Source organism: Neofelis nebulosa, chromosome 8 (assembly GCF_028018385.1).
Source record: "Neofelis nebulosa isolate mNeoNeb1 chromosome 8, mNeoNeb1.pri, whole genome shotgun sequence".
Taxonomy (NCBI): Eukaryota; Metazoa; Chordata; class Mammalia; order Carnivora; family Felidae; genus Neofelis; species Neofelis nebulosa.
Window position 1 is genome coordinate 120,313,822 of NC_080789.1, and position 12,223 is coordinate 120,326,044.

At 43.5% G+C, this 12,223-nt stretch overlaps 1 protein-coding gene across 7 annotated transcripts in view; it reads right to left on the reverse strand.

Annotated features, from left to right (window-relative positions):
- Positions 1-12,223, reverse strand: part of KIAA1217 (KIAA1217 ortholog) — a 308,757-nt gene that overhangs the window by 100,347 nt on the left and 196,187 nt on the right. For all 7 annotated transcript variants that reach the window (XM_058681687.1, XM_058681686.1, XM_058681682.1 and 4 more), the window contains 2 exons: positions 4,997-5,195; positions 802-895 (listed from right to left, as the gene is read on the reverse strand). In XM_058681687.1, coding sequence (XP_058537670.1) covers positions 802-895; positions 4,997-5,195 — 293 coding nt within the window. The remainder of the gene's footprint in view (positions 1-801; positions 896-4,996; positions 5,196-12,223) is intronic.

Genomic DNA, 12,223 nt, shown 5'->3' on the forward strand with positions numbered 1-12,223 from the left:
AAGGATGATATAAAATGGTGCAGCATCTTCTAAATTTGTGTGTGTGGTGGGGAGGAGGTACAGCTGGAGGGGAACGTAACATTATTGTTAGAAACTCAATCCCTTTTTAGCGAACCTGCATTAATGTGATTTTAAAAATCTGCCTTTTCTGTTCCCCGGTGCTTTTTTCTTCAAAATATCCCTGTGTGCTTTGAATGTTTGGATAATCTTCTGAGATGATCTACATCTAGAGAACTTTAGCTCCCAAATCATACAGATTTTTGGACTATGCCTTCAACGTGATTCAGATAAGGTCTGATAATATTAATACAGTACAGCAGCAAACGGTCTTCAATTCGAAAGGGAACAATTTAAGTAGGATGCTTGGAAGAGCTGACAGGAGAATGTTAACAGATTCTACGTGGAACTGTACATTGGTTTTTTTGTTGTTGTTGTTGTTTTGTTAGTTTTCATTGGAGAAAAAAAGAGCAAGAGATCCTCTGAGTAAGTTAATTGTACGTAGACCACAGATACTTTTATGCAAAGATTCTCAGGATCCCCTCGGAGTGAGGACACAACGAAATTCCATGCTTAGAGATAAATGAGGATGTGTCGGGCCCTATATCACTCCCTTTGCCCCAAATGTCCAGGAAATCTGATTTCTTTGCCAAGGAACAAACAATGAGTCATCAGACAAGATGAGTGTTGAGCACCTTTAAGATCTGACGGTGGGCTGTGGTTGCCATCAGGAGACCATGCCAGAGAACGAATGGGTCGGTCTGACCTGTCGAACAAAATTAAAAATAGAACGGGAACACTTACCCTCATGTCTCCATTCACAGTTTTCGGTGTGTGATTGAATGCGTGCGCAGGGTCCTTATTGTACACTTTGAGGAGCGATCGGTCCTGAATGTTCCTGGAATCAAACACAGCAATAACTATGGCAGATGAAAGGAGCCTTATTTTGGCCATGTCCTTTGCCTGCCCTGGAGAATCAGGTAAAAGACATGAACAGACACTCCAGCTGTTGTCTACAATCAACCAGACAAAAAGTCCCTTCACCACAAAATAGGCAAAAATAAATAAGGAAAAGGAGAAAAGTGACTTCGGCTTTTCTATCCTGTTTTTGTTCTTAGGAAAGTATCAGTCTTTCCCCAGAGTCCTCCACCCACAAATACCAGGTAGCACGGGCTTTCTTTCAAGATTTGAGCAAGGAAAGCTAACACTTAAAGACACAATAAAGCTCCAATACTTACAATACGTTCAAAGAGATGTGGTTAATATTTAAATATTTAATAGTTTACTTTGCCCAAACACCTGGTTTTCTGCTTATCTCATGAATGCGTACAAATGAAAATGGTTTCCCCTTCAAATACTGTCAGCAAGGAAAAGAAAATGTATTTGCAGTCCAGAAAAAAAAAAAAAAAGTACCACCAAGATCAAAACTAGTATCCTTCCGATGCTTTTTTTTTTTCTCTTCCACAGTGGGTTTTAAAAAGACTTTTCTGCATACAGGTTGACTTACTGGACGTGCAGGGTGTTTAGAAGGAATAGCAGAGAAAGTCTTCCGCTGGTCTGTTTCTCCTTCTGAGCCCAGCGTTTAGAGCTCCAGTGTCAGCCATAGGGCAGCAAAGGACAGAAGTCCCACACCTTGCTTACAGCCCTACCTTATAATTGTTTAAAAGCATATGAACGTCGATGAAGTCCTTCTCCCTCCACATTCAGCTTTCATCAGCAGAAGGGCCACCCAGGGCACTTTCAGCCCCGTCTACACTGAGTCTCCCCAAGGCCGGTGCGCTGAGCTCAGGGAAATGTGTGCAGGAAGACGCATTCCTTTCCTCCAGGTGCAGCACACGCTCTGTGGGCTGATCGCAATCTCTGGCATTACTGGGTTATGTTTTGTTTTAAATGAAGTGAGGGATTCTTGGACTGGTCTTGCTTCCCTCCTTTAAATATGTCAGTAATTGCTTTGAAGCAATGACTAGCCCAAGCTTGCATGGCTGCCCCAGCCTTCAAGTAGCTCATTACAAGCCGGTGTGAGAGGGGATGGGTTACTGCGAAGGCAAGAGCTCACAGAAGGTGAGGATACAGGAATTCCCTAAAGGACCCTCCTGTGGCTGGAGGTGGGGGGGGGTGGGGAGTCACAAGTGACAATATGAAGAAGCTGAAAACCTTACTTGAGCCATGAAAAAACTTAGTGTGATTCTAAAGGTATTTTAAAAAGATGAGGTTGGTTTATGATTAATTTAGAAACATGCTCATCCAAGAGGAACCAACAGTAAAGGCCCAGACTGCATTTACCATGGCAACATTTACAACATGGGATTTCAACCTGACCGCTCTACAGCATTTCCCTAAGGAAAATACGAAGAACCCAACACAATGACGAAATAGTTAAATGTTTAACAAATACGCTCTCACTTCAAAAATACTAGATATGAAAGGAAATTTGTCTCAAAAATACTGGATGTGAAAGGAAATTTGTCTCTGGGCTCAGAAGATGAAAGCCATTGTCTTCAGTTATAATCTACATGGTACATTTTGTGGGGAAGGGGGACACTGCATATAATGCCGATGGTGAGAATTTATTCTCCCATTCAAATAAAACGTAATTGAGGCATTTTATGCACATGAGCAAAGAAAGAGAGTAATTCTTGGGAAAAAAACCTACATTTGATCACCTAGCATAAACATTATATCCATCACGAAATAAAAACACTTTACCCACTTAAAATATTTGTAGGTCCATTTTTATAAGGAAATCAAAATACTGAAAAGTAAAATTATAGACAAAGTTATAAATCAATGACTTTCCAGTTAAACATTAAAACAATTTTTTTTTAACGTTTATTCATTTTTGGGAGACAGAGACAGAGTACGAGCAGGGGAGGGGCAGAGAGAGAGGGAGACACAGAATTGGAAGCAGGCTCCAGGCTCTGAGCTGTCAGCACAGAGCCTGACCCGGGGCTCAAACTCATGAATCGCGAAATCATGACGTGAGCCGAAGTCGGACGCTTAACCGACTGAGCCACCCGGGCACCCCACCAGTTAAACATTTTAAATGAGATTAAAATCACTTTCACAAATGTAAACATATTAACTGAATATTATTAATGTTTAAAGAAAGGATCCCATCTTCTCTCAAGCACTATTTTTATCTATTTTATCAACTGACTTTGCATCAAGGAGAAGTATCTCAGTTTGAAATGTGGGGCGACCTCTTCCTCTTTGACCTCCCTCCCATCTCTTTTTCTAAGACTTCCTTGCAACACTCTGGAAGAACGTGTAGAGGAAACCCTAGCAGTAACACCCTGAGTTTGGGAAAGTCTCCAGAAAATCGTGACTCATTGCAGCTTAAAAGTGCTTGCATGAAAATAAATAAGTAAATAAATAAAAATGGTTGCAAGACAGTGGGGTCCAATTGTTTCTAATCACCTCATCAGGCTTGAGCTCCATAATGAAAAGTGGCTTCGTGTAGTGTCATACGGATTTATTATTCCAGTACTCTGACTGCACAACATGGAAATTCAAGAAAATTGCTGTAAAACAATTGCTGTATGTCTGTGTGAAAATACTACATGCGATCGTATGACCACAAACACACTCTTCAGAGATACTGCGATCACTCCACGTTTAAGTTCATGCTCTATAAATTCGATTTTGTTTTTTTGGTGACAGGCTGATTAATAATTTATTTCAAAAAACAGACATGAATTTTCTGATACCCATGAATATTTAAACGTGTTTTTTAAAAGCAGCAAGGCCATGCAACAGATGTAGCACCCATACCTTAGGGCATGCGTCAAACTTTGAAAGCCCTAAATTACTCATACACTTTGGCACACGCCTAAATATGTCATCTGTGATCATTGTTAGATATTTATCAGTTTACACTCAGTATGCACTAGGAGGCATATTTTTAGGAAGTGGTTCTTATTAATTTCATAATGAAGAAACAGGGCATCCTGTTGTCCCCATGGGGAAGGGACCCAAAAATCCAAGTTGTGGACCAGGTCAGTTGGTCAGGGAACATTCCGAGGGAATAAGAAACTTGTCACCAAGGATGCGGACAGTCAGGCCTGGGGCTGGGCTTGGAAATAACCTGGCTGTGTGATCTTGAATGAGCCCTTTAACTTTTACACATCTGAGTTTCTGGTCCCATAAAATGAAAGGGCTGAATTAGTCACTACATAATTTTTTAAGTTCTAAAATGTCTAGAGGCTATAGGAGCGACTGCTTTTCTGTGCTGACCTAAGTCCGGTTTGTCAGGCTGTTTGGCTGGAAGAGATCAGATGGGTCCCCTCTGCTCTGGACACACCAACACCTCAGTAGACACAGATGTTTTTGCTTCTGTGCAGCCTGCTGTGGCTTGAGTCTGCTTAGCTTCATCTGAGAGGACATTCTCCTGGGGGCCCTGGAGAAAGCCCACCTGGGAAGTGAGATTCTTTGGTAAGGCCAACTATTTAAGAAAAACATGAAAAAGGACAATGTTTCTTGGCCTTTTTTCTTGTGGACAACAGCACAGGGTCCCCTGCTTCGACTCTAACCTGTTGTTAGATATGGCGCAGTGGGATCATTACCTAAAAGGTTTCACAGCCTCTGTGAGGGAAAGAGCACTTGAGAAGGCGCTGGGAAAGTTCCAGTCACAAGCATGGCCTTACGGTGTTGATCAAGTCCCTCCACTACCTTCTGGGCCTCAGTTTCCCTAACTCTTAGTGGACTAGATTATTTCTTAACATTCTTTTCAGATGTAATAGGCAAGGATCTATGTGGAAGAAGTCTGTCCTCATCTTTGTAAACCAGACCTTATAACTGGATTACAGAGAAGCAGATCGTGAATCCGCACCTGGGGGTAAGATAAGCCTACCAATCAGGGTAATGGCTGTGCTCTGTTCATGGGGACGCGGAGAGATTAGGACTCAGTACAAACTGTAACAATGCTAAATGCAGTATGTTGGACGTACACGTACACACACGCGCGCGCGCGCGCACGCACACACACGGTGTAACTACCTACCTTACGTCGCTTAGTTCATAATAGACATTTCTGCTTTCGTCTTTGATGTAAATGGCAACACTGGGCGACTCTAGCATCTTCATGGTGAGCTGCTGTGGAAAGGCACTTACGAAGAGAGCGCGGATTGTGTCTGCACTTGTGATTTCATTCGGCATCCTGAGCTGCTTGGTTTCATCCCCATACTGGAGATAGAGAACCCCTGCATGCAAAACGAACAGGGTTATCAGTCCAGATCAAGATGCACACAACACGCAGCAAAAGTTCAGCCGCTCCTGTCTTACCACAGACAGCAATGTTCAGGACAAGCTTGGAAAGAGTGTAACAAGAGACATTTGTTTAGAATTTCCAAAGATTCGCATAAATATTCACTTTTATTCTTTGGAGTCCAGGCTAATTTTCAACTCTTAAGACCAGAGACAGGAAGCTAACTTCTGGTAGCCGAAAGCAAAAGACAATACTTGATTCCCCTGAAAGGAATATTTAGGAATTTGACTCCGTAGGGTGATTTTCCCCATGTCTTTCGCTAACTAACAACACAATCATTATAGCGATGGGTACGCTATATAGTTTAAATCTTTATAGTCCATTCAGAGACATGTTAAGTGGAAAGGCTACAATATTTCTGTGGCTCTGATACATATTTATTGAATGTTTATACCAAATGAAACTATCTAAGAAAAGAATCTGGCACCCCAATGTTTCAAAAAGAAAATGGAGCAAACCAGTTACCCAAAAGACAAACGGAAACATCAGATCACAGAATTTTGGAGTTCCAGGGGGTATGTGGCTTCCAATGAACAATACCTCCCGGTATTCATACCCCTGTGAGTGTAATCCCTTACCACATTGTGTCTGGGTTTGACCATGTCTCACTTGTTTTGACCAATGAGACATTAGCATGCAAAATGCAAAATGGAGGCTTGGTAAGTGCTTGCACACTAGACCTTATCTTCTTGATGAGTGTGGTCTTGGATGCTCCCTCACTGAACCAAGCTTCTGTGAGTCCAACTGAGCCCAATGGTGAGGCCACATGAAGAAGAATGAAAGTCCTGACTGACAGCCCCCACTAAGCACCCATTCGATAGCCAGACCACTGGCCAGTCATGCGGGTGACCCGTCTTGAGAGCACCTCCAGCTCCCAGGTGACCTGCTCCAGCTGTCAGATGGAACAGAAATGCAATGCCCCCTCCAAGCCCTGCCGAAACTACAGAATAAAGCAAATAAATAGTTGTTAATTTAACTCACTATGTTTAGGGTCCCTTTTTATTCAGAAATGTATAACTGAAACAGGATATCAAAGATCCGGACATTTCATTTGAATCCACTTCCTGTGAGAATCTATTGAGGACAGACTAATACCCTTAGAGTAAGCTTTGACAGGAGAGACTCAAAAGAGAATAGAATATGGTTTCTGATTAAAGATGGCAATTCATGCAACAAATTCGTCTCTATCTCCTCCTGAAAGTCCATTAAGGTGACAACGAAGATTAACAAAGCATAAATTAAAGAATTAAGGGAATGAGAGAGGAAACAACAACAGACAAGAGAAAGTCAACGCCTAAGTCTTCAAGGGGAGAACTCCACACAAAACATGCAGGGCTGGGGCGCCTGGGTGGCTCAGTCGGTTAAGTGTGTCTGACTCTTGATTTCGGCTCAGGTCATGATCTCAGGGTCGTGAGATTGAGCCCTGCATCAGGCTCTGTGCTGAGCGTGGAGCCTGCTTGAGATTCTCTCCCTCCCTTTCCCTCTGCCCCTCCCCCACCTGTGTGCGAACTTAAGCGCGCGCTCTCTCTCTCTCAAAAAATAAAATAAAATAAAATAAAGAAATAAAATAAAGAAATGTCCCTTTAAAAAAAAAAAACCAACAAAAAAACACAAAGGAGACTAACAAACAAAAAACATGCAGGGCCAGGGAAGCTCCAAAACCAAAGCAACAGATCCTTCTGAGGGGAGGAATTCAGAATGAGTGCAAAGCATGAAGCCTGATGGAACTTTTCCTTCTTTTTAATGGTGCTGCAAACTGAAACTCCCCTTCTATCCCACTCAGCCAACCGACTCCCTACAGAAGAAGACTTAAGACGTAGAATAAAACAGACTGGATTCTGGCTCATCAGGCACAGGGGAGAGTGGGTGAGGTGCCTTCTGACAAAACGCTTGCAAAGAGGTGACCCTCAGTCAGGAAGCTGGAGGAACCCTACAGGGGTTCCATTACACTTGAGGGTAATGGTCAAGTGCTGTCTGACCACCTCATTGCGAAGCGGCCCAACCCCATATGAAAGCTTCCAGTTAGTACGACTATGCCCCACTCACACATTCACAGACTACCCAGGATTAACAGACATTTCACAGAAACCACTAACATGAAACACCAAAATAAACAGAAAACAGAAACTCAGAAAAGATGAGACTGTCCAAGAAAAGGGGAACATTTGGAGAACAAGGGCAGTCTCTGGGAACCATGACAGCAGGAATTAAGAATTGAGGGAGAAGAGGCGTGCCTGGCAGGCTCAGTCAGTAGAGCATGTGACTTTTGATCTTGGGGTTGGGTGTACAGATTACTTAATTTAAAAAAAAAAAATTCAGGGAGGAAGAAAAAGTTGATGAAATCACAGAAAGTAGAGCAAAAAGATGACAGGACAGGAGACAGTGAAAAACAGTAAGAAAAACAGAATTATTTCAGAGCATCCCAAGTCTTACTAACCGGAATTTGGATAAAAGAGATCAGGAAAAGCAAAAGTTCTCCAAAAAGTATCCTGAAAAAATGTTCCCCCACACTGAAGGACCTGACATCAGAGATCGAAAAAGCTTATGAAACACACCACAGACTCGGGCTTGTCACTGAGACATTCCAGATGGTAAGGGGAGAACAGAAGGTCCTACAAGTTCCCAGGGATTTGGGGAGGAAGGTCACAAAGAATCAGGAGTCAGAAAGGCATTAGAACAGCCACCCAGAAGGGGCTTGGGTGGCTCAGTTGGTCTAGCCTCTGACTCTTGATTTCAGCTCAGGTCATGATCTCACGGTCCTGAGATGGAGGCCCCCATTGGGCTCTGTGCTGGACATGGAAGCTGTTTAAGATTCTCTCTCTCCCTCTCTCTCTGCCCTTTCCCTACTCTCTCTCTCTAAAAAAAATAAATTAAAAAATTTTTCAATAAATAAGTAAATAAAATGAAGGAAGGAAGGAAAGAAGGAAAGAAAGAAAGGAAGGAAAGGAAGGAAGGAAAGGAAAAAAGGAACGAAGGAAGGAAGGGAGGAAAGAAAGAAAAAGAAAGAAGGAAAGAAAGAAAAGAAAGAAAGAAAGAATGAAAGGAAGGAAGGAAGGAAGGAAGAAAAAGAAAGAAAGAAAGGAAGAAAAAGAAAGTCAGTCAATAGCAACTCAGAAACCAGAAGACAATGGAGAAATAGCTTTGAAAATCCGGAAGGAAACATTTTTGATCTCAGTCTATATCCATGCAGACCATCAATGAGGTATTTATCATAATCAGCTTCTCATGAGGCCTTTCCACCTTGTCCAAAATTTCAGCAACCATTCACCCTAATACTTCATACCCCCCATTCTTATTTCATTTCTATTCCTCAGTAACTTTCACATACAGTGTAATTCATATTTTAACTCTTGCTGTTATTTGTCATCACTTTCTTCCTCTAGACTGTAACCTTCATGAGGTCTGGGATTGTTTTTTAAACTTTTGTTGTTGTTCACCACAGAACCCTTGGTGCCTATAGATACCACCTGTCGCGCAGCAAGTCCTCAACAAATGTCTGTTGAATGAATGAAGGAATGAATGGTTTGTCAGTCAGCCAAAAGGAATGTTCGTCTGGGGTCTGTGCAAGCTGTAAGGGCTTTTGCTACATGAAACAGCCTAGTAGTCTTGTTTCTGATTTGTACACAGATTAGAAATACTTTCTGAAGTAGCTGTTTCCTTATTCCTTGATTGGAGTAGTCCTTCTGCGCTGAGCATAAGCAGCTAGATTTCCCCTCCGAGGAAATTTTGATCCTCAGCTTCTTCAGGGAGTGAGTTTTTCAAAATATCCATGCCGTTACACATTCCTCAGGGTTCAGAAAAATCCTTTCAAGTCTGTCTGATCACAAAGATCTTGCAATTTTTCGTCCCAAACGGGAGACGTGGTGACTGCCCCAATGGGATCGGTAATGCCGTAGCAAAATGCCAAAACCACTCTTGAGGTCTGGGACCTGACCAAGCCTGGGCGAGGCCCCCGCCAATGGGTTACTTATGGCCTTGCTACAGTCAAACAGGACAGCCCCATTCACCCAGAGGGCCTGGTTCTCATTCCCACATCTGCATTCTGTACGTGTGTGTGCTTGAAATAGAATTTGTAGGCTCTGAGTGAAAAAAAAAAAAGAAAAGATTGGGCCCAAATGACGGTTACCTCAGGGTCTGGCTGGTGCAGCTGCCAGCTGGGGCTACGAGTCCAGTTAGAGATCGTGAAAATGCGGAGAAGACGGGAAAAATGCCTTTTCAAACAGAGGGGAAGAGTCTTTTTACACTGGATTCAGTTTGCTTTCTCGACTCAGGAGAGGTATTTCGAAATGCTTTAAGTCAGAAGGCAATCTCTTAATATATGATGGCATTTTACTTGCACAGTGATGAGATTCAGTACACGCTGGCTATTTTCCTAGCCCTCGGCTGTACTGCCTGATCCAGATTCCAGGGGCAGTCTGAAGGACTTTGGATCATAAACTCTCATTTTGTGAAGAAGGAGGACAGGGAAACGCCTTTAGAGGAGGTCTGCTATGTGTCAGCAACGGGATGCACGGTTTTCCCATCAGCACTGTGTCTCCTGTCAGGTGGCTATGATGGCCCCGTGTCACAGATAAGGAAAAGGAAGATCAGAAGGTCCAAGGTGCCTGCCTAAAGCGAAAGCTAGTAAATGGCTATCTAGCTTCGATATCCCATTCTGTCAATCCACAGACCCCACGATCCCTCCCTTGACGCATAAGGCGTCTGAAATTCTGCACGGAGTCTTACCCATCTCCTCCAGTCTTCCTCTCGGGACAATGCTAGCTGTCCTCACACTCTTGTCCTGCCCATCTGCTTGACGATACTGAAGCATGATGGGGGTGGGGGACAGCTCAGAAAAAAAGATTCCCGTCTTTAAGTCTACTTAAACGCTGACACATGGTTGGAAACAATCCACTTTGCGAGGGGAGCAGGGGCAGGCATAGGGCTCTGAGAGCAACAGTATTTAAATCAACCTCAAGACACCTGGAGCCCCTCTGAGAGGCCAGAATGTCCCAGGGTTCTTCCACCTCAATGGCCCTGCAGAGGCAATGTGGATTTTTCACCAAGAACTCTTGGTCACATTTTACAAAACAGAAATAAAGTACGCTTGGCAGGTCACGCTGGGGCTATACATCCTTATAATCTTTTGAATATCGGAATGAGTTCCGGAACGTGGGACATCTCAAATATTCCTTGTCTTGATGTAGTTAAGCAAGGATTTTCACCCAGTCGCCTTGCTACAGACTGAATGTCTGTGTGCTTCCCCCCCCATTCTTATGTTAAAACCCTAATCTCCCAGGTGATGGTGTTTGGAGGTGGGGCCTCTGGGAGGTAATTAGGCCCCCGAGGGTGGAGGACCCTGATGCCAGGAGTGCCCTTCTAAGAAGAGACACAACAGTTTGTTTTCTCTCTCCGTTCTCTGTCACACGGACATAGACTGAGAAGACAGCCATCGGCAAACGGTGAAGTGGGTCCTCCCCGGGCACCAGCCGGATTTGTTGGCGCCTTGGTCTTGAACTTCCAGCCTTTGGAACTGTGACAAATACGCTGTTTTAAGATACTCTGTGTATGCGAGTTTGTGACAGCAGCCTGAATGGGCCAATACAGACCTCAGTCTCCCATTGCTGCCCTATTACCCCACACCAGGCCGCAGTCCTATGGCACTCTGGATGTGCCGCAAATCTTGCTGTTCTGTGAACTCAGCATGCACGCTTACGACGTACGCTGCACCGCCACCGTGGGTGACCTTCCCACCAGTTTGCTCGGCACACACATTACCTCCTCTGAGTGATCTTCCCCGACCACTCCTCTGTCACGTTTCCACTGAGAATCGAGGAATTAATTTTTCTTTCTTTTCAAGTTTATTTATTCTGAGAGACAGAACAAGAGAATGCGTGTGCGTGCACGCAAGCAGGGGAGGGGCAGAGAGAGGCTCTGTGCCGTGAGCGCAGAGCCCGACGTGGGGCTCAAACCCACGAACTGGGAGATGGTGACCTGAGTTGAAATCAAGAGCTGGACGCTTAACCATCAGAGCCACCCAGGTGCCCCAGGAATTAATTTTTCTTACACCTGTGCTCACATTGTGTTTTACTGAAATTATAAGCATGGCTTTTTAAAAAAAAATTAATGTTTATTTATTTTTTAAGAGAGAGATCGAGTGCAAGCAGGGGAAAGGCAGAGAGAAAGGGAGACACAGAATCCGAGGCAGGCTCCAGGCTCTGAGCTGTCAGCACAGACTCATGAACCGTGTCTTTTTTCACCAAGGAAGAGTGTGAGGACAGCTAGCATTGTCCAGAGAGGAAGACTGGACTCAAACTCACAAACCGTGAGATCGTGACCTGAGCTGAAGTCGGACGCTTAACCGACTGAGCCACCCAGGCACTCCACAAGTATAGCTTTTAATTCCACAGTATGATTACCTGCATTCATCAGATGGGAATATATAGTAGAATGTTAGACTCATAGTAGATGCTCACATATCTTTCAGCTGAAATGAATTCAATTCTCCCTGTAATGCGGCCAATCTAATATGTATGCTTCCCTTCTGGCATGCCTTCCACAATCTCCTCTAAATGACATTTCCCACAGGCAGATGATGGGGACAATCCAAATGACCTACATTCCTCAGTTTCTCCAAATCCAATGTATGATTATGCAAATCAGTATCTGCATTACAACTATTGCAAATGGCCAATTGCCTTAAAAATAGAAAGAGTGCTTATAGTACTTTCCGATAGGGAACTCAGTTGTCAACTTAATAAGAAAAATATAAATATGAAAATATTAAGATAGCTTTTTATACCTGTGAAATTGGCAAAGACGTTTACAATACAATAAACAGTGCTGACTAGGGTTGGGAAAATGAATTTTCTCACATACCACTGTTGGGAAAGTAAACTGACAGCGCTTCTCTAAAGGGCTATTTGTGTCAAAAGCCCTCTAAACTACACATACGGTTTGAGCCGGTAATTTCATTTCTACATA